This window comes from Nothoprocta perdicaria, unplaced genomic scaffold, assembly GCF_003342845.1.
Source record: "Nothoprocta perdicaria isolate Ctin4 unplaced genomic scaffold, notPer1 scaffold_27, whole genome shotgun sequence".
NCBI lineage: Eukaryota > Metazoa > Chordata > Aves > Tinamiformes > Tinamidae > Nothoprocta > Nothoprocta perdicaria.
The window spans coordinates 1,468,372-1,490,506 of NW_020455499.1; the positions used below are offsets into that span (position 1 = coordinate 1,468,372).

At 43.9% G+C, this 22,135-nt stretch overlaps 1 protein-coding gene across 1 annotated transcript in view; it reads left to right on the plus strand.

Annotated features, from left to right (window-relative positions):
* GTDC1 (glycosyltransferase like domain containing 1) overlaps nucleotides 1-8,513 on the plus strand; it is a 122,182-nt gene extending 113,669 nt beyond the window's left edge. Inside the window, exons 8-10 of the mRNA XM_026040878.1 lie at nucleotides 2,380-2,450; nucleotides 3,157-3,248; nucleotides 8,184-8,513. Of these exons, the coding sequence (XP_025896663.1) occupies nucleotides 2,380-2,450; nucleotides 3,157-3,248; nucleotides 8,184-8,300 (280 nt within the window). The 3' untranslated portion in view covers nucleotides 8,301-8,513. The remainder of the gene's footprint in view (nucleotides 1-2,379; nucleotides 2,451-3,156; nucleotides 3,249-8,183) is intronic.
* The last annotated feature ends 13,622 nt before the right edge of the window (nucleotides 8,514-22,135 follow it).

The window sequence follows — 22,135 nt, forward strand, 5'->3', positions numbered from 1 at the left end:
TTACTTACAATAACTAATTTTAATCCCATCTGCTAAGTATGACAACATTAGCATTTCCACTTAATTAAAAACACCCTTAAAGCAGCAATGTTTTAATCACTCCATTTTATTTACTCTCCTCCGGTGTCACTTATAATTGTAACTTTTTATTTTTTAATAATGAGGGATTTTTTTTTCGCTGTGCATCACACAAAAAAGTGCTGTCGATAATTAGCAGTCTTCTGTTATTACTAGACTCAGGTGTCACAACTGTGTCTCATCCTCATTACAGTAAAAAATTTCACCTATCAGATTCATTATTGCTAGATAATGCGGCTGAGAGCCTTAGCAGGCCCTCCAGAAAAGTAATTCAGCCAAGCAAAATTATCAGCTAATTATATTTAGAATCAAAAGCCCAACAACTATTTGCAGATAAATTGTATGAATTGAAGTGAATAGATCTGAATATTAAGATTCATAGATTTAGCAGATGATTTGTTAATTGGAATAAAAAGGTCATTTACTAGCCATTTTAACAATAGATCAATCGGAGCGCTGTTTATTGTTTAACTAGTGGCGCTCAAGAAGTGGAATGGAGAATAATTGTATTATTTTCCTGATAGGAGGTTTTTCTGGAAAATAACCCGAGCCGGGGGGGATTTTGGGGTGCTTTTCTTGCTGTATTCGGCCCAAAACCCCACGTGTCGTGAACCAGCTCGGTTCWAACAGGGTGGGAAGGGGACCTGGAGCAGGGAGCGGGAGCTCCAACCCTTCCAGACCCACCGAAGCTTTGGGGTGGAAAGGTGGGAAAGCCAGGGCAAACGGGAGCCTTTGCAAATGAAAGAATTCCAAATCCGAGCCTGTCTCCGGCAAAGTGCGCAAGCCTGGCATTCCCGTTTTACTAATTCAGGCTGCAGCTAGAGGTTTGGAAGGGCAAATTGCGTGCTCAAGTGRTGACTCAGATTGCATCTTGGCCTGCAGTTCTGTTTTAGGGAGCTGCTCTTCTTTTTTTTTTCCTTTTTTTTTCCTTTTTTTCTTCATCCAGACGAAATGATTAAAAAGCAAATATTTTAACATAACTTAGTGATCTAAGCTATTACTGAAATGTCCACAGTTTCACTCTTTTTTTTTTTCTTCTAGATTAAAGAAAACTTTAAAAATCTATTTGCTTTGACATATGACACAATATTTAAGAACTGAAATCATCAATTAAATCACACATCAGAAACATTTCCCTTTGGTAAAAAATATAGTGCTAGACGATGTACACTTTGAAATTGTTGTTAATGTTTAAAATGCAATCTGAAGTACATATGTTATTGCAAAAACCATAAATTACAAATTTTAAAAGTTTATGGAAAAAAACAGCAGTCGTTCCTCAGTAGAGCATTTGCAGAGAAATGTATATCTTTGTTTTTTGAGKTTTTTTTGTATGTCTGTTTTTTGTTTTTTGGTTTTTTTTATGGATAAGCATAGTTGTCTAGCATGGAAGCTGGCTGTGTTATTCTTTATTTTATTTTTGTTCCTGTTCAACACTGAGCAGAACTAAAGGAAACGGTTCATTCTGGGCTAGATTGGCTGCCTGAAATAAAGCAATCRAGCCAAGGCGCATGTGAATATAGTGAAGATCTTGCAAATTGTCACTGTTAATAAAAAGGTGAACTTTGATGGGATTTCTGAATTTTTTTTCTAGGGACTGAGGCACGCTGAAGTTAAAAATAAAGCCCTCGTATGGTCAACATGTTGGAGGAAATTCAAAGACTCTCATAAAATAAACATATTCTAAGAAGTGTTTTGAATTTCACTATGTAATTTCTGGCCAACAGAAATTACAGTCGTATCTTCAGAGGGACATTATGTCAGATCAATGGTCATTATGCAAAAATAACAAACGGGAAACCTGACGTTTTAACCCRTGGAAGTCCTGAAAAACGACGGGAATGACCTGAACTGCGGCGTAACCCGAGGGATTCCGGCCCCACGGGTGCTGCAGGGCTGTCACCCTTGGGTGCTGCCCGTCCTGCCCCGTCCGTGCGTCGCCCCCGCGGCCCCCACACTGCAGTATTAAGAAAAGCCGCCCGTACTTCACCATGTTGTTACATGTGTCTGTCTGCTGATTGCAAAATGTGTTAAGCAGTATTTAAAAAACAAAAAAATGCAGAGCTGCGCTTTGATTTATTCAGCGCACAAAACATATGCTCACTGTTCTGTTCTATGCAATTCATATGATCAATAAAATTTTCTTGAAAAAGAGCAACTTTGGCATTTAGAAGGATTGCGCTGCCGAGCAGGGGAATGTTTTGCTCATGCTGTACGTAGTCGCCCTCCCTGCTCTTGCACCCAAGTAAGTTTTTCCCGTTTTCACGCGTTTTTCCCGTTTTTGCTGTTTTCACCCCACAGGTTGGAGGCCGTGTACTGTGGCTGCTACCCGCTGTGTCCCCGGGCCCTCGTGTACCCCGAAATCTTCCCAGGTAGCTGCTCTCCCCACACCCTCCCTGCTGAAACGCAGTACGTGATTCCTGCCGAAACCCAAAGTTCGAGGATAAACTCGAGCGCGAGCAATTGTTTATTTGGCAAGCCGGCGTGTTAGTGTTAAGGAAAATTTTATGTGTTTTAATACATTAGACGGAGTTTATATTTACCATCTGTTCTTTTAAAGATAGCACAAAAGCGAGTTTTGAAATAGCATTCTTCATTGTGAGCATACACAAGCCGTAATGATAGATTTTTGGTAAAAAGGTCAGTGATGCTGCAGTGGTTTGCAGATTTTTTTTGATGTGCGGAGGGCAAAAAAAAAAAAACAGAGGCCTGAAAATCCCACCAAATTATTTAAACAATTTAATACTTAATAGTGTGTCACGGTGGTAGAGGATACACACTAATGCAGGACCAGTTCTTAGAAAAATCTCATCACTAAATGTATCACATATGCATTGTGTTACATTAGAATAATGTATTTTAATCACCCAAAGGAGATGTCTAAACAGCACAACTACACAGTCTTATTTAGCATTAAACATCCTTGTGAGCTGAGGTAACCTTATAAAATCATGCTTAAATAATGTAAAACACGAGGCGGCACAGAGCAATATGCATTTTTAATTAGTAAAGTGACTAATATCGAGTGTGTGCTTTGAGGTTTTTGTTTCATTAAAAATGTATCTGTTTTTCCTGCAGCTGAATATCTGTATTCTACACCTGAACAGCTTTTTAAAAGGCTTCAGAATTTCTGCAAGAGACCAGATATTGTAAGGAAACATCTCTATAAGGTACTTGCTCAGAATAGTTTTACAAGATATAATGCCATATTGATGTACAAAGGGGGGAAAAAAAAAAGACCTTAAAAAAAACAACATTTAATTAACATACTAATGTTTAAAGGAAACATGCTAGGGAGGGATATTAGTCGTTACACTAACAAGGATTAATTAAACTAGATGCCAGTTGTATTAACCTAGGTCTTATGAAATACGTGCACTTAATGCATGCTACATGCTTTTTTTTTTAATTTATTGTTTTCTAAAATGACTGCCCTTTACATTTGGGCCCAAGAGGCTTATAAAAATGAACCTGGATTAATGTAACTCATTAGTTTAAAAGGAAAATAAAGAAAGATACTACAATTATACTAATGAGGATAAGCCTACCTTTCCATCCTAATTTAATCTCCAATCCTCAAAAAAATGCAGGTGACTGCTATCATCAGGTAAGGTTTGGGGAATATTTGAATTAGTTTGATGATCATAACTATTTTTGCTCTTTGTTTTTGTAAAGTATAGTGAATATAAAGTTTTCTGTAGACATAATTGGCAGCTTTACAGTTATTTATTTAGAGAAAGTAGAGTTTAAGTGGCAGAGCAGCCACTGAAGCTTCCATCGGGGTGCCCAATGCCAGTTTTCCAGATGCATATTTGTATTGCTAGGAGTCAAACTTTATTTTTGCATTAGATGAATACAGACGAAGCACTAAATTTTACGTTATTTCAGCAAAAAGCCCTGCTTACGTGGTGGGGCGTTTATAAAATACCCGCTATATTTTGCATGCCAGGATGTCCACTTGACGCTACTGCCTGCTCAGGTCCCTCTTTTGCAGCCCTGGCTGCACTGTGGGCAGGGAGAGGCTGTTCCTGGCAGGACCAGGGCATTTCAGGTGGCATTTTTGCAACTGATTGGRTCAAATAATCTCTGCATTTGGCTACATTCAGCTCTCTCCCGCTTTGGACTGCCTCTCTACCCCAGTCTTGCCCATGGATAACTCTTTCGTTGACCTAAACCTAGACGTTTGCATAATGATACATCAAAGACCATGTTGTTTTCTGCAGGAAACAGTTAAACTTCGAGAGGGAAAAAAAAAAAAAGGAGAGAACCAAAAATGCAATTTAACACCCAATTTCAAGCTCATTATCTTTCATTGTCTATTAACTTGGCAATGGTTCAGAAGGTAGCTCATAATAGTTTAAAATGCTGACTGAACATTTCCAGCGCTCAGTGTCGCTCCCAGACGCGGCAGTGTCGCCGGAGTTCGGGATGGGGCCTGGGAAGCAAAGACAGGCCCAGAGTGGGTCCTTGGCGGTTTTTTTAACCCACACGGGCTATTTTGCAACTAAACTCACCATAAAACCTCCTAAAAAAAAGAGAAAAGTGGCATCCTCAGAAGGAACTTGGATCATCTTTGTGCATGTTGTTGCTATTTTATTATTATCAGCAGCATTAAGGATATCYAAAATGTTCAGGATTCCTGCTTGTCCTCCATGCTTGTGCTGATGGAGGTGGGGGCAGAAGGAAAGAAGAAGGAATTCCCTCTCTTCCATGCGAGGTATCTGTGCTTGCTAAACTAAGCATTAGGATGGAGCAAAGGGCATCCAGGGCCAGACGTGTCCCTCAGGGGATGCCCTAGGACCTGACAGTGTTTGCAAGCTCACCAGGCAGGACTTGCTTAAAACCTTTCCTTTCTGGGCTATTTGCTTTGTGTTCACCTTTCAGTTCCCCTCCCCATTCATGTTCTTGATTTAAAGCAGTCCATATAAGAAGAGTAGACCATGGAAAGAGCCGTCATGGTTGCCCAAAACCAGGTCGGGAAGGAGCAGACAACCCCAGATAACGTCCCTCAGCCCTCACCACTCATGAGTGCAGCTGAGATGCCCTCATCTCCAGGTTCTGTAAGGAAACCTCCTCTCGCTGGGGCTTATTTAAGGGAGAAGAGGATTTGACCCATTTTCTGACATCCACCCAGTGCTTCATCCCAGCCCAGGAAGACACACACCATGGGGCTTCCTTCTCGCTCCCATCACTGGAAGGAGGAGAAGTGCCTCTCCCAAGCTCAAGGGGATTGAACTGCTGTAAAATCAAATTAAGGTCACACTGAGACCTTCGATATCTGAGTTGTTTCATGTCTTGAGATTTGTCTTTATAGGCCACTTTTAACAAAATTTTCATTCCCTCTCCATGCCACACTCCATTTCTTATTGCTCCAATWGAGAGAGAACAATATTTTTATCATTCCAGGAAAACTGAGGTAGACAGGAAAACTGCTTCTTTTTTTCAGCCATACTTCCCTAATTTTCTGTTAGTATTCACTGTTGTCATTCTTTAGGGGTAGGTGCCCGTTGGACCTTGTCGTTGAAGGCTTTCCATAGCAAGGAGATTCTTCATGCATTTGCACTCTTAGCTAGAGGCATTTCCTTTAATCAGTACGAAGTTTCCCTGCCTTCATTTCCTTGAGGGTCTCCTCATTCCTGAGTTGTTCTCCAGCAAACAGAAGCTCTCAGTCCGTCTTTCTGATGCTCTTTGTTCTCTTGCAAACATTTCTCAAACACTTAATGGTACGTTGGTCTTCCCAGCTCTCCTCATGAATGTTTTTCTGCATTTGTGTTCTCCTCCCCTATCGTTCAGCCCATGCTGATGCTCAAGAGCTGCTTCAGGATGGGGAGATCATTACTTTGCAGGGTATTCTAGACCATGCCATCAATTTATGCATTCTGTGTTCACTGTCAACCTGTTCCTTAGGCAGCCAAACTGCTGTTTACTTTTCTAACCATGGATGTGTATTGAACAGATGTTTGTTTACAGTGTTCTCCAGATCTTCTGTCCTGAGCTGATAAAAGTAATTTAGAGCTCTATAGGGTGAATGACTAGTGCAAATATCTCTGTCCATCCTACCAACTTCCACTCATCAGCAGAGTAGGCTTGCAGAGAAAAGTATGGAATTTTTGCTTTTTTTTTTTTTTGCAGTGGGAATTTGTAAGCACGAGGGGGAAGCTCATGGTTTCCCCTTAAGATACTAGTTTTCCTTTAAGCCTAATTTTAAGCATGTTCAGAAATATGCTAAATACGGGCAGCGTTATTCAGGACAGGAAACTCCTGAATGCAGGGCGATGTGCCTACACTCTCCTAACTCTGTGTCAGGACTAGAAAGAGCTGCTTAAGGACAGGTCCTTAAGTACCAGTGTATGTGACATAAGGATTACCTATGTGAAAAAAACCTTTGGCCAKAGGGTAGAAGAGTAATTTTGGAAGGGACCTCGGGAGGTCATCTGGTTCAGCCTGTGTTCAAGAACGGGCCAGCTCTGAGGTTGGATCTAGCACCAAGTTGGACTGGGTTGCTCCTAGCCAGATCAGGTCTGAAGCCTRGACATTTTTTATTCCCTGCTGTGTTGCTGATTCAGCTGAAGATGTGCCTGGCTTGGGATGTTTCCAAGGGTGGGAAGATCTGCTGGAACATGGAACAGAGCCTTTGCATTTTGGGCCAACCTAAGACCTTAATGATTCTCGTTAAGTAATGCAGATCCTCACTGCAGAAGACAAGAGCTATCAGGAGCTAAAGTAGCCTTCTAGTTCATCTTGGGAGCCTGCAGTATATGTATGTCTATATATGTCTATATATATACACATACCTATCTATACCCAGCCTGGAAAACCTTTTCCTGCATCCCGCATCTGAACTTCTCCCAGGGCTTGGCTATCCCTGGGCTTTTCAGCAGATTTTGGTCCATAGCTCATAGCAGTTGGCTATGTTTGTAGAGCAGGAAGAAAGCATTCATTAAGAAAAGGCAGTTTCGTGTCCATCTTTCAGCCTAAACGCAAGGACTTTGAACTTTTTATTATAACAATATTAGATAGCTTCCAATTTAGTTTCAGAAAGTAAATGAAAACTGGCAGATGAAGCACAGCTGCTGCAGAATGGTAGATAGAGAAATGGGTCAAGGGAATGTGATTGATGGAAAAGTTGGAGAAAGAATGAAAACTTCTCTTTTTTTTCAGTAAAATATATCCAAATTACCTTGAGAAAGAGAGCCAAGAACTCCTTTCCTATGGCTGCAGTTGGCCAGCATGAACCATCCCCTCCTAGCCTTATCTAAAACTACACCGCACATTTGATCTTCTTTCTTTTTGTTTAAAGAGAGAAAGAAAGAAATGAGTTTTAAGATGAAGGAAATGCTTTAYCACAAGTGGCTTTGCAGTTTGACTCTGGCTTGCAAAGGGAAGGAGCTGGSTCACAGGGGAAGGCTGACCCAGGATAAAGGGGCTCTGCAAATCGCTGTGCTTTCTTGTACCCCAAATCTCAGGTTTTGTGCCAGATAGTAACCTCTAGTACTTAGTTTTGTTAATGTTAAAACATAAACCAGATCAGGCCTTTCCCAGCTGTTGAGAAGCAGGAGGTCTGAATGAACAAACTGTCCTTATTATATTTCTGAAGGTTAACTCTGAAGTCTAATGATGACCATGTTAATATTAATTATTTCATTTCCACTCTTAGGACAGAAGAAACAAAAAAGTTGATTATAGCATAAAAAAAAAAACTGTATTCCTGCTGACATCTGTGTCTGATGCCTTTCTTTCATGGGAAGATCTTGCTTTATATGGGAACTGGGCTAATCTTGATGAGTTGCTCTCTTTTATTTAGGAACTATTGGCTGAAATATACTCTATATCTTATGAAAAGCTAAAGAAGGATATTTGCCCAGACCTTTGCAAAGTTATCACCAGAAATATAAAAGCGTCTGCATCTGTAATGCTATGATGTTGCTTTGCCAGAGTCGAAAGCCAGCTTGCTCAGCTGCAAAGGACGTGCAAATAAATACATTTGCAATGTGCGAACTATTAAGCGTGCAAAAAAAAAAAAAAAAAGAGAAAAAGGAAATCTGTGTGCAAATCTCTCATTTTCACTAAAAGCAGGGCCTGGGTTTGCTGTGTGCTCCTTGCAGGGCGCCCCGGCCGGCTTCTCCTGGGCAGAGCTGCGCGGCCAATTCCAGGCCCTGCTCGGCGCCGGAGCGACGCAGGATTCGCGACAGATGGGCCCGAGTCACAAACTTGCAGCCTAAGGCAGAATCGCAGAACTTTCCAGAGTGTGCCCATATTTACCTGATCAGAGAGCAAAGAAAATCTGCAGAGGAAGCCGAGCCTGGCTGCTTGTCATAGCTGACACAGAGCCATCTGCCACAAACCTGTGGCGGCTTCAGATCTCCAATCCCTGCCACCACCCCGGCTCAAATTAAATACAGATTCGTGGAGACGTTGTGATGGTTACACATGTCCTCGGCATCACATGCAGGAGCCTGTTCAARAAAAAAAGAAAAAAAGAAAAAGGGGGAAAAAAAAAAAAAGAAAATAAAAAATATGTGGCCTGTTGTATAACCGCACTCATGTATCCCATATGTGGTGCCACATTGAATTTCCGGTGGAATCTGTTTTTCTCCTTTGTACTGGAGGACACGGTGCCGGAGCGCTCGCTCCGCGCCGGCGCGGTGGCCGACGCTTCCAACGCTGCCTTTGGCTCCCTTTCCAGCCAGGTTGCCATCCCGGACGGAGCCGTGCCGGCTGCTCCGAGGGCCACCGGCTCCCCCCCATCCCTCAAATCTCCTTCTTTTTCCTTTTTTTTTTTTTTTATTTTAGCAAATTAATGGCTCGCTGGCACCGGGGGTTTTTAAGCGAAGGTATTAATAAGGGGTCTGGCAGGTAATCCCATGATTCACCGAGTTACATTTGCATTTAATTAATCTTAAAGAAAGCTGAAAGATAAACAGCTGTAATTCAAACTAGCATGGGAAATATGCTACATGGTGCCATCTATCCGATAAAATGAAAGCCGAGACACTTGTTTTATTTCTCTCAAGGATGGAGAACAAACAGATAACGGTCAAAATACTTCCAATAAAAACCAGTAGCTGCAGTTCATCAAGGATCTTTGCATCCAGTTACAAYTGCAGCCTTTTAAAGATAAATCACTTACGATTCCAGCAGTCAAGCTGCTGTATTTGTTGATGTAAAATGTTTTGAAGATGTAGATTGTACAATAAATTTTTAATAAAGTGCCCACTGCAATTTTTAATTAGCATATCTCATTCATGTATAAGTGTGTACATCTATCTGTGTGTTTATCACTGCGTGCATCCCCATGCTGGAGTTGATGGAGGCAGTTTTGCCTTTATCTGATCAAGCAGGATCTGCTCTACGAGCCAGGATGAGGTGCTCCAGCAATTCCGGGATTCCCAGCTTGGAATGGGAAGAGGCGCGGGGCATCCTCAGGAAGTGGGATCGCTCTAGAGCCCGGCGCCAGCACCGGCTCCCTGCTCTGTGCCAGGGAATCCTTCATCTGCCGTGTGTCTACTGTGGTGATCCAGGTTTTGGAGAGCTTCATGCGGCCTCTTTCCCTGGGAGCAGGTTCCAGTTTTCCTAGATCCTGGCTAGGAATAAGGGCAGGGAAGTCCTGCTTGCAGACCCAGCACTCCCAGCAAGTGCCCCTGAAGCTGCCGAAAAGCCCCAGGATCTGCACACCCCCAGCTGGTGAATGCACAAGTCCAGGTTATTTATTTAAAATAAGCCTRAAAAACAAAGTTATCCCCCCAAAACTACAGGAGGGACAACCGGTCTGATTCCTCTACCCTCTTTCCCCCATAGCTGAGGGTGTAAATATACCCCATATATATCTATATCCCTGGGTTCAGTCTGGGCAGGTGGCCTAGAGTCCCATGCTGGACACAGAGCTATAAGAGGCCCAAATGAAATGCATCTTTTCCAATATAATAGGGAGGAAAAATCCTAAAATAACTGGGGAATTTTGCTTATTTATTTATTTTCTGCCGCCTGTCCCCGCTGCGGTGGTGCGGCCGAGCTCCCTCGGTGTTCGCAGCCCTGAGACCTCTGCCGTGGCTCCAAGCTGTTCTGAATTAGGATGCTAGATTTTTCTAATTGCGTTTTTAAAGACGGAGCCAGCAGTTCATTAGGAATCACGGAGCGAATTCTGCTGCTCTGTTACACCAATATAAATCTTGAGTGAATTTATGGCAGGATAACGGAGGGTAGAGCCTACCTCCCATACTGTTTATTAAAAGTTAAAGGGCTCTGAAAATTAAATTCACCTTTCACCAGTCGGGCTGTTTACTCCTTACTTTTTGATTCCAGACAGGACAGTCGAAACGAATTAGCCGGCCTCGTTGCTGCCCGCAGTCACTTTTAAGTTGTGTTCCCATGTACTAGCCCGAGATAGCTTGTGTGGAAAAGACCAGGGGGCATTTTCTCCCAAACAAATTGTTTTCATGGGAATAATTTCCAAGCGAATTGTATTAAAGCAATTCCGTGAACCTTCGATCCTGCAGAAATATTTTCCCTGTGCCCATCCTGCAGCTGGAGCGCCGTAAGAAGCAACCCGGGTGGATGACGGGGATAACCCTATTAAACACTTTTTAAATGATCCCACACAGCAAAAAAAAGGGGCGGAAATAAATAAATAAATAAATAAATAAATAAATAAATAAATAAATAAACCTAAGGGATGAACCTTTGAAAATAAGATTTTATAATAGAAGTGCTGCCTGGACGTTCATTATAGGGACTAACTAGCGGTGCTGCGTTATGGTCGCGGGCTCAGCTGTTGCTCACAGTGCAGCACCCAGCACCGGGCAGTCCCGTAGAGGACAGATTATCCTGACTTCTTCTTCTTCTCATTATTATTATTATTATTATTATTATTATTATTATTATTATTATTATGTGACTTATTTAGAGGAAAGCACATCCTCGTGCAAGGCTCATAAATAAATGATGCCGCCAGTGGGGGGAAAAAAAAAAGGGGGAGAAAAGGCAAAGCGCCGCCTTTCCGCGGAGCGAGCCCGCACTGCCACCGTCCCCCGCCAGAGCCTGGTGTGCTTGCAGGCACTGGGCAGGGAGAACAGGGAGAGAGGAAGGAAAGGGGAAAGGAAAGGGGAAGAAAAAGGAGAAAAGGAGAAAATGGAAATAAATAAAGGGGAAAAAGGAAAAAAAAAAAGGAAAATAGGGGAAAAAATAGAAAAAAAAGAAAAGGGGAAAAATGGGAAAAAGGAAAAGGAATAAAGGGGGAAAAGGAAAAAAAAAAAAAGGGAAAAAAAGAGGAAAAAGGGAAAAGCAGGAAAGCCCAAATGGCAGCGTGCGGAGGGGAGCGGCGGTGATGTGGGGGCTTAACCCTTGGCGGGACGGTGACGCGGGCCGGCTGGTCTGTAAACAATGGTAATTAGCCCTTTCCCAAATCAGCGCTGATTAAAATCTCGGGGTCATTATTTATTCATCACAGGAGCCTCTTTGCAGACCTGGGAATAGCGATTAAAACTGAAGTGCTCGGCAGTGCGGTGCGATGCGGGGGGACACCTAAAAAGGGGTTAAAAAAGAAGGGAAAGAGAAAACGGAGCCAAGGGGATGCTGCTCCACAGAACCCATAGGTTCCTCTTCCCTTGTTGGCAGGAATGCTCCCATTCCCTCCAATTCTGAAATATGAAAATGTTTCTCATCCTAAGTACAAGTGTTAGACTGAATCCAGTTGGTACCGAAATTGCAAACACACTTTTCGCTCCGAGAAGAGCCCAAGCGGAGGAACTTCTTTTAACTCCATAATAGCAGGGTACAGTGCAAATGCCCAACTGCTGGCCCAGCAGCCAATTACGGGATAAATATCCGCTGTTTACGGCGAGGTGTTAGGAGCACAAAGGCTCAGACTGTCTAAGCTACAATTTGGGCTTCATCCCATTAAGGTCTCCCCAAAAAGGCCCGGGCCGCCGTAGGTGCACGGAGCGTATCCCGCGCYGTTGGTTTTAGCGCGCTTTGGTTCAATACACCCTCTTGTTTACTTTTGGAAATTTAAATAAATGTCAGCATTGTATAATTTCTATGTTAACAAAGCAGTGAGCAAAATCCCTTGTATGTTTATAAAATATTATTGTTTAATTCACATAGTTTAGGAATTCCAAATGTTGAGAATAGGAAGGAGGCCAAATACCATCTGTTTATAACTATGATGCATCATCATATGTGTACTTTAAAAAAAAAAAAAAAGAAGGGAGGGGGGTGGAAAAAAGCTTGGTCAATCATGCCACTGTGGGATCTGTCAGGGATACGGCGAGGTTTGAAATTGCTCCCTGTCGTTTGCAGGGGCTTTTTGGCTTTAACTCGGCGCGGGGCCGCGGCGGGAGCTGCTCCCGTCTCCGCTGCCGTGGAGCGGTGGAAGGAGCCGCAGCTCCCGCGCGCGCCGGGGCGGCCGCTCGCTCCCGGCCACGCGCTTCCCAGCGGGATGCGGGCGAGGAAATAGCACCGGGGGGGGGCGTGCGAAATCCCTAGGGGCTCTGGAGGGGATCTGTGCGTGTTCGCAGGTTCCTTTTCAGTTGATTCATGCCTTCATGTCCCTGGAATTTTAAGGACAAGGGAAAAAGCCCGGGGATTTTCTTCTCTCTCTTGCAGTGTGCAGGATACAAGCCAGCAGTCAGTTAATTTCAATTTTTTTTTTTTAATATGTATATATATCTTATTTTAAAAAGAGAAAATCTCCCTCAGACATCAACAGCTCTCGGTCCAAGCTAAAACAGGCCCTTGCTAAAAACACCACGTGCCGGTCCGCTGGGCAGTGCGCGGCGCCCGGCGGGAACCCAGGGTAGTCGGCGGGCTGAGAAACCAGGAGCGCATCCCTAAGCGGATAAGGAGATTTCATTTTTCCTCTTTCCCAACCCCAGGGTGATGGGCGGCGACGCGAGGCCCCGTCCCGGGAAGGTGCTCGGGCCGGGCRGCGGGGTCCCTGGTGCAGCCGGAGGGGTCCGCGCACCCCGCGCTCCCTGCCCGAGGATGCTCCGTGCATCCCGAGCTCGTGGGCATTGACGTTTAGAGCAACTTGTGTTTGGAGTGAAAGCAGGGGAGATTAATAAACTTAATCTGTCCTTGCTGGTGCAGCGAGGACAGCGCTATAGGGCACTGGCAGCTCCATTTGGGACRGTCCCCGTTCCAGAGCAGCAATCACGGGCTGTCCAGTGTTCTGACTGGTGTCTCCTGCATCCACACAGGTCCGGGTTCACAGGGGCGAACCGGAGCAGGGACAGCATCTCAGGCAGAAATATCCCCCTTCGGAATCAGTTGTAGTCGTCCTTATGTCCTTATGAAACCCCCAAAGCCTCGTGCGCTGGGCTGAGGAGAGCAGAGCGCGCTCGGGGCGCGCGGCCGGCGGCAGCAGCCCCGTCCGTCCCGCGCCGTCTCGCCCTGGGTTGATGCCACCGCCTGCTCCGTGAGCTCCGAGCCGTGAGGATGGGCTCCCATCAAACGCTCCTGGCCTCGTTGCAGGGAATTAGGGCTCCTGCCACTCAGCCCGGCACCGTGCGCATCAGTGAGTAAYGTGTTGCAGAAATTCTGCCGGCACCTGTTGAGATTGGGGTGGCTTTTTGCCTTTTTCCTCCTTTTTTTTTTTTTTTTGGCACCGGCGCGGACATGAGTTCACCTGGTCGGTGTGAACCCCAGATGGAGCCAAGATCCTCCAAAAAGTGCTTGGAAAAACCCCAACCACAAATACAATATGGTACAAATTTTGTTTTGGTGGCCTTAGTATAAATCCCCTGCACAACTCTACCTCATTTGCTTTTATTTTCTTTTATTTTCCTTTTTTYTTTCTTTCTTCTTTKTCTCCTTTTTCCCATTCTTTGGCCGTGCAGAGGGAGCAGAGGCTCCATTAAAAACACCCTGATGTCTTCAAGGCGCTGGAGAGGGAGCCTGTGTTGGGTGGAAGATGCGCAGGTGAATAAGGACGTGTAGGTGGGAGTTGGGGCTTTATTGCCCATTTTCCTGGCTCTGCCCATCCAGAAGCTCCATGTTCATGTTGACCCACGTAGCTGCTCTCATGTCTTCCTCCTTTAGTCCTGGCCCCACATAGCTCATTTATTTGTCCCTGGGACTCGAAAGGGAAACCTCCAAAGAAATGTATTTATTTTTTTTAATGCTAACGGAAGTGGTTGTAGACTTAATAAATGACACATTTCCTTCTACATAGTAGATTATCCTCTAGTTTAGAAAGCGTGATCTCTACAGTTCTGGAGATGGGAACAGGAGTGATGACATTGGAATATTTCTCCAGGAATATTTCTCGTTGACATTAGGAAGTTGCTGAAAAGCACCTAAGGAGCCCAAGGACGGGCTACAACCCATAGGCTTGGAGCCTCGTGCCCCCTGCCTGCCACCTGTTCGATTCCGGGCTCTTGTGACGTTGACGGGCTTGGGAGCATCCACGATGGTGGCGGCGAATGGGACTGGGATTACCCGGGAGCTGAAGAGCCCCGTGGTGCCGGGGCGCGAGGCGATGTCAAGTGAGGTTGTCCTGCGGGTGGCAGGGACCCAAGCGGTGCCGTGGGTGCTGGCGCGGGCTCTGCCCCCCGCCGTGCCCAGCGCTAATTGGCCRCGGCTCCGTCTGAGACCATGATCCAGGCAAATCCCGTAGGCCGCGCAGGTCTCGGCGGTATTTGGATCAGAAGACTCATCCAAGCAACAGTGGCGCCGGGTTGCCCCTAATCCAGAGGACACGGGCACCTCCACAAGGTTATTTGTAGATTATAAGGCCAAGAAAGGACTATATGGATCATCTGGTGTCACGTGTACGGCACGGGCCATATGACTTCTCGGAATTAAGTCCTGTTTGAACCAGAAAGCCTCATCCTTTACCCATGCAAAAATTGCTGGTGGTGCGGTCAGTGTTCACCAAGGACATTGATAGTGTTAATCCCAGTGCTTTTTTAATCTTGAATGAGGAGCCCCAAGTGGAGCTWGTTCCCTGTGATTATTAGATACTTGCTGATGGGGTGGTTGCAGCAGTCATAGCATGGAGACCTCGGTGCCTTTAGGGCTCCATGCACAGATCTGGTGGCATCCACACCAGTGCACATGCCCATGGTGGAATGGCCTCTTGTGCATCCCCAATAGGAGGAATTTTAGGGCTCAGGAAGAGGAAATATCCAAATATCCATTGGTCTGGAGAAACTCACTGCTCACATCAGGCATGGAAGGAATCATAGGAGAGATGCTCTCTGGGTCTGGCACCTTCAGGAAAAACGGACTGGTACCCTTGAGGAGCAGATGTCAACCCCCAACTCTACATGAATGCAATGGATRCTGTTGAACTGAACTGTTGGGGTTTAGGTATGAGTAGAAAAGCTCCAAAAAATCTCTCCCAGCATCAGCGCTCATTCTTGCAGGAGGTGAAGGATGCAGTACCAGCGGGCGGATGAGCCCCTRTGTTAATTAATTAATTGGGTCGAGTTGGTTCAAGCACCAGGGCTGGCTTGACGGTGGTCTTCTGGATGCATCTGCAGATATAKGGAGCGCTGGATTCACAGCCCAGTGTGAAGCCTCATAAAGGATGAAAATATGTATGTAGAGGAGCTGTGCACATAGGCACGTTGCATAAAGTGATGCTCAAACACACACATGTGCACGTAGCGTCCTGCTCGCCGCCTGGGAGCTGCTTCTAAATACGTTTTGTATCTCTTTCTATTATTGGCAGCAATATGTGCATGCGTATTTTAAAGTCTGATTATTCCAGTATGTCTTTTAGTTTTTTTTTTCTTTAGGCAGAGCAGTATATTTGATTTCTCTTTAAATTAAATGAATTTATGTGCCTGCCTCCCCTTAATGGCATCAGTTTTGATATACCCTTTGTTCACGCCCTCACAGGCTTCACTCTAAGGCCTCTTTGTATTAACTTTTTTTTTCCTCCTTTTTTTTTTCCCCCCTTTTTTTTTAAGTTACATTACAAAGAGGTTTTAAGATTTCCCAACAGGCTTTTATTTAGCCGGGCCTTTTGATCTCAAACCTGCTGGGGCCTAGTGAAATCCTTACCAATTCTCCAGTAACTCCTCGCTATTGGAATTTGAAAGGACCCACCTGAAGGATTTAGCTCGCTCCATGGCCCCGGCCCTCCTTCGGCGGCCGCTATTCACGGGGGCGGCGCGGGGGTCAGGGCGCCCTTTGTGAGCCCCCGCGCAGCCCAAGGTGCCCTTTGCATAAGTTGTGCTGCCCAGGAAAGAAAAAAGCAGAGGGACACAGACCTATATACCTTATTTCCTGCTATCTTTACTTAAAGGAGGAGCGCAGGGGGTCTGCTTAACATCCTTTGCTACCTAAATACCTTTTGGACATGGGAACTCAATAAAGGGACTTTCATTGCATCCATTACCCTACTGCGGTGCATAGCAAATTAGATTTAAAAGGGTACTTTTTCTCTCTTTTTTTTTTTTTTTCCCTTTTCCCTTACAGCTATTTCTATCTTTTTCTTTAAAATTTCGATTTAGCGTCTGGTGACAGAATATCCTGTAATGTACATTAGAACTATATAACACCAATTATGCTAACTGTGAACGTTATTTCAAAAGAATTAGTTATATTAAGTTATAGACAAACCATAGGGAAAAAAAAAAGGTCAGGTTAGGAAAAAAAAAAAAAAAAAAAACTATGTGATAATGTTTTAAAGCAGCGACATGAAGCGAATGCTCTTTTTATTTTTCAATCCTTTTCTTTTTGCATAACCCGTATGGAAATATCACTTCTCATTGGATCTCCACTCTTTGGAGAGGTGGGTTGTTCCTGGCACCTTGTTAGTTTATAGCTAAAAATCATGATAGAAAACCTACCGCTAAATTCTTGGGATTGTGTGTAATTTCCTCTCTTCCCAAGAGAGGGGAAGGCATAAAAAAGACTTCACAAAAAGTCTTTGGTCAGACATTGTGTTTAGGAAAAAAAAAGTTACTGGCAGACCAAACTTGAAAGAATATAATAACTTAGCCCATTTTGGTCACATTTTTGATTGCTTATTTTCTATTTGATGACTGTAACACACCTGATGTGTCTATGTCTAGGATTTTTGCTGTTTCTCATAGATATTGCTCTTTCAAATTTCAGTTTGGTGTTAAAATAAATCAACTCAAAGAATGTAAGGTGCTCTAAATCTACCTTCTTTTCTATCATGACTCTTCTTGATAGTTTCTTTCATTTGGTTTTGGCTTTGCTTTTGTGCTTGTGTTTCAAAGTATTAGTTATTTGGGCCATTAATTTTTGTATATTTGATATGTATTTCATTGGAGATGTTTCATGCAGGGGAATAAAAAAGCAATTCTCTAAAAAAAAAAAAAAATCTTTTTTTTTTGCCCCATAGAACCAGTTTCAGAGTCTTTTTGGGGTCTGATGACCCATCATGACGCAATGAAGGTCTGATTCTGGTTCTCCATATGAACACCTGTAAGTTAGATCCTGCTATACACCCACCTGGAACTGTGGCTTGTAGCAGCCTTACAGACAGTATAAATTTTGCTGTGTTTTGGAGACAGGTCTAGGATGCAACAACGTCCCAAAACACAAGTCAAGACTCTCTTGATTTGCACACAGAGCTCCAAACGGAGCTAGAGAGAAACCCTTTTTCTTTTTTTCCCCTTTTTCTTGGGCGGGAATTGAAGGCAGATGTGTGCAATGCCATTGTTCAGGAGGAACAAATGAGATTATTTTACCAGCTCGGTCTCTGCTGAGACTCGATCAAAGCCCCAGATGTGCTGGCTAGCCCTGTTTTCTAGATACTCTGAAACGGAGTTTTCCCATCAGTATATTGATGGATTGGAGCTAGTCTACCAACCTGGCAACTTCTGAGCTGAGGCTTCAAATGGGACTTCTTTATTTTCAGAGAGTGCAAACCACAATTGCCTGGTTAATGAATTTGTGGAATGGATGTTAGATTTTAATATAAGCCCRCCTTTAGGAGACTGTGCAGAGAAAGGGGAATAGGGAGGCGGAGAAGGAACTTTGGAGCATCAAAGCTTGACATATGCTTGAACATSTGTCCATGCACGCCGAGATGTCTACTCAGAACAAATTTCCTGAGACCTTGGCTGTATGTGTCCACCTCAGAGAGGTAGGACTGGGCTTCGCAGGTGTCTCTTCCCGTTGTGCTGTCCCCACTGTGACATTTCTCGGAGCATTGCAGAAGACCCTCGTTCACACAAGCATGGTGGTAGCTGGCCTTGGTAGAGGAGCCAGCACCCAACGCTGTCCCAGAGGCTGGAGAGACCACAAAAAACCCGAAACATCCCAAGTTTTCTTCTCCCGACTCCCCCGGTGACCTCTGGTAAGCACCTTAACCTGCTGTCCTCAGGATGCCCAGTAAAATGGGAGACCTTAATACTTATCTGCTGGGATAACAGTGCTTAATGCTCACCTAATTGGATGACAATACTTACCTACATACCTCACAGGGGTGTTGTGAGGATTAATTAGTTAATGTTTGTAAAGTGCTTTGGAGATGGAAAGCGGTATATAGTACTGCTAAGCACTATTACTGCCTGCCAGCACCGCGACCTTAACGGGGCTAAAGACGGAATCGGAGTTTTTGTATGTTTTTAAACAAGCCAATTGTTCAAGGAATCCAGACGCTGGAATTATTTTTAGGCAGAGATTTCTAAGAAAGTTGGGGAACAGAAGGGTATAATTGCGTGACCTGAAACTATTCTTATTTCTCTTAGTTGATCAGCAAAACTTCGTGCTAGTTAAGTGTCATGTGATGAATTGTAAAAGCTGCTCCTCCAAGTTTAAGATGTATCAGTGTTTACTCTTACTGATGAAACAATATTTTTGAAATAAATACCTCTGTTACAATTTGGACAAACAAATACTTTAAATAAGGTACCGGAAGTATTTCTTTCTGTGTTCTTTTTTGATTTATTTCTCATTGTAAGACAGCTTTGCTTATCGGCAGAATTCTGCCCTTGTTCCCGTCAGGGTAGCTGAAAGGTAAAACACCACTGCAGTAAACGGAATTGCAACAGATAGAAAAGCATTATATGAGAGCAAAATTATGTTTATATGTGGTCTGAAGTACAACATGACACTTGAATCTGAAGAGAAATCAAACAAACCAATCACTGAAATATGTTCAAACGCAACATTTTTTTGCTACAATGCACAGACATTGTCAAGCTCTTTGTTGAGCACTGTTGGTTTCATGGCAGCTCTTGAACAGACCTTGCAAAAGCCCTCGTATAGAATAGACCATTTTTTCCCTTTCACAGAAGGAAACTTGCAAGATTTTTGCCTTTAAATATTTTATTTGATTCCTAATGTGGACTCTCGGTCCAAGAAAGCAACTTTATAGATTTCAAAGCACCCATTTGTACTTTTTTTTGCAGGAGTATTTCTTCAGATCTTTTATTCTCCAGCGTTAGAGAGAATTCCCACAAATTCCTGAAATCTGTTAAAATACAGAGCAGAGTGCTTACATTGGTATGTTGTACATTGGCTGTCCCTATTAAAAAGGCCGTGCATTTTCATTCTGGATATTCAAGAGAAATTCGATATACTGCTGGGCTAAGCACCAGGATTTGGTTGGCTCATGGACCAGTACTTCCATTTCTACATCAGGCAGACGTAAGAATGGATAACATTTAAAATAAAACCTACCCCCAAAGCCTTTCTGATGGATATCATGTTATTTCAAAATGTGATGGAGAACAGTCCTGGGAATCAAGGGTGAGTTGAGGAAAATGGCATCAAAGAGGCAGCCAGAAGGGGAACTTGCCTCAAACTCACTGTCCATTTCCCAGCTGCCAAGGAGACGTTGGGGAAAACTGATGGCCAGGCCACCAGATAGTGGTCACCGTCAACTGATATTTGGGCTTTTGGCTGCTCTAGGGGCTCCACAGATATTGAATCCAGCTTGGGACCAGGGGAGGAGGAGATCAAGTATGACTGATGCCATCAGCAGCAAGCCTGACCAGGTAGTGATTAGTGGATATGTATATTAATATAATAACTCTCTAGTGTTTTCAGTTGGCTGTTTCCAAGGAGAAGCTGGTGGGACACAGGGAGTTGGTGTCTAGGCAGAAGCAGCAGTTGCATTTGCACTTATAAGCTTGCTAATTTGGTTGAAATACAGCCCATAGCTAAACCCTTGGTGCCCAGTGTTGGCATTTTCCTGGASAGAAACTTTTTCCAAAACGGAGGAGCACCATAGCTCGAAGAGTGAAACCTTCTCCTGCCTTAAACAGATCAGCTCCATCTGGTACTGCAAACTTCCCGCTGGTGTTCACTGGTTTGGGACACTTCTCAGAAGCTCACGTAGGAACACCCATTCCAAATGCAGACTATTTGGGATGTGGAGATGTAGGAAGACCAATTTATTGTTTTAAATGCCCCTCCTGCCTGGAAGCAGCTCTGGAGCTGAGCGTGATGACCCCTTCCATGACGTGCTGATGGCATCAGGGAGCCTTGGGCAGGACGGGGCTGTTCTCCCCTGCTTTAGCCTTAGCCTCCCTCCTCACTGCATTCCAAACCCTGTGCACATCACTCAGTGCTGTGAGCTTTGACGGGCCCCATAGGAAGAATCAAAGCAAAGTGTCCTCTTTAGGTCCTCAAGACACAGAGCTTTCTGCTGGTTAACCATTACTTAGCGCTCTCCCTTCCTTACAAAACCACTAAGGTTAAACATTAAGCACCCACAGTGAAGGACACCTGTATTTGCTGGTCCCATTATGCAGCCAAGCTGAAAAGGCTTTACAGCTGCCCAAATTAGCATAATTAAATCCACATCAATTAAAAAGCCTCAATCATCCCTCTCCCCTTCACATGCAGATACTCGCATTTGTCTAAAGGTGCTAAGCCACAAAGGAACTTTTTATTATTATTTTTTAGCAGTTGAGGACCTTGCTGAAAGGAAGAGTAATGGGGTTGTGTATTGTCCCAGGCTTCACCTTAACGGCAGTGGAAGCGATTAGCTGCTCTGCCCGCAGAGGTAAGGCCAGGCTTTGCATGACAATCCCGCCCCTACCAGCCCCATGCATTAGACATGTGCATTTGACAACGGGCTGGGCCTTCTAGTGCTCCTTTATGCCCCATTAATAGGGGATGAACAAAGCCAGGCATGATTTGGCCAATTTCCCCCCAACTCTACTTTCTTCCTCCCTTATTTTATTTATTTATTTATTTATTTGTTTATTTATTTTTGCCCTTTTTTCGTCTTTTCTGTTTGGCGACGCGGTGCGTGGGGAAGCCCCGGCGGCCGGCAGCCGCGCGGTGCCGCCGGAGAGGATTCCTCCAGATGAAAACTGACACGGGGTTCAGGGGTTAATTTCTGGAACAGGCGCATTTGCATACAAATGAAAAATGATGGAATTTCTGTTCTCCTAAATTTTCAATGTCATCAGCATCAAACAGCAGCCAGTGCTCCCTTGCTGTTTGAAGAATATTCATTACTTCAGAAGAAGGGGCACCTTGTTTGGTATTAATCTCCTCTTCAGGTCAATGACTTAATTTGCTAAACTCCATCTGAAGTGCCACTCACTTTCTGATTTCGGTGCTATTCTTTGTTATTTTTGGTAACATATTCTTAGTACCTTTCTTTCTTATTTATTTATTTTTTTTATTTGTAAGGGGGTATGGTTCTCCAGCTACTGAACAAGGGGCAAGGATTGCTGTCATTAGCTATTTTTTTGTTTATTTATCTTCATCTGATTCTTGGGCCACTCAGCACTCAATTCTATCCTTTATAGTGCAGCTTGATGCCTGTGTATCTTAATTTTCCTTTTTTTTTTTTTTTTTTTTTTAATCAAAAAGGAAAAATTGTAGTCTTGAGTGTGAAAACAAACATTTCTCTTTCAAAACGGATCTGGTGCCTTATGCAACAAGGTTACGGGGTGTCACACTTCTAATGAAAGTTAACAAGTGGCAAAGTAACCCCCCCAAAGAAAATCATAATATTCTGGTGTCTCCTGGCTCTGGAAATTCTCATATGAAAATACAAGGACTGAAGATGTCCTTGGGAATTGTCCCTATTGTGTCCTGAAAGGGGCTGAAGGAGGGATCCTGTTTCCGTGGTTCCTGCCCTTCATGGTTATCGTTTTTCTTCCTGAAT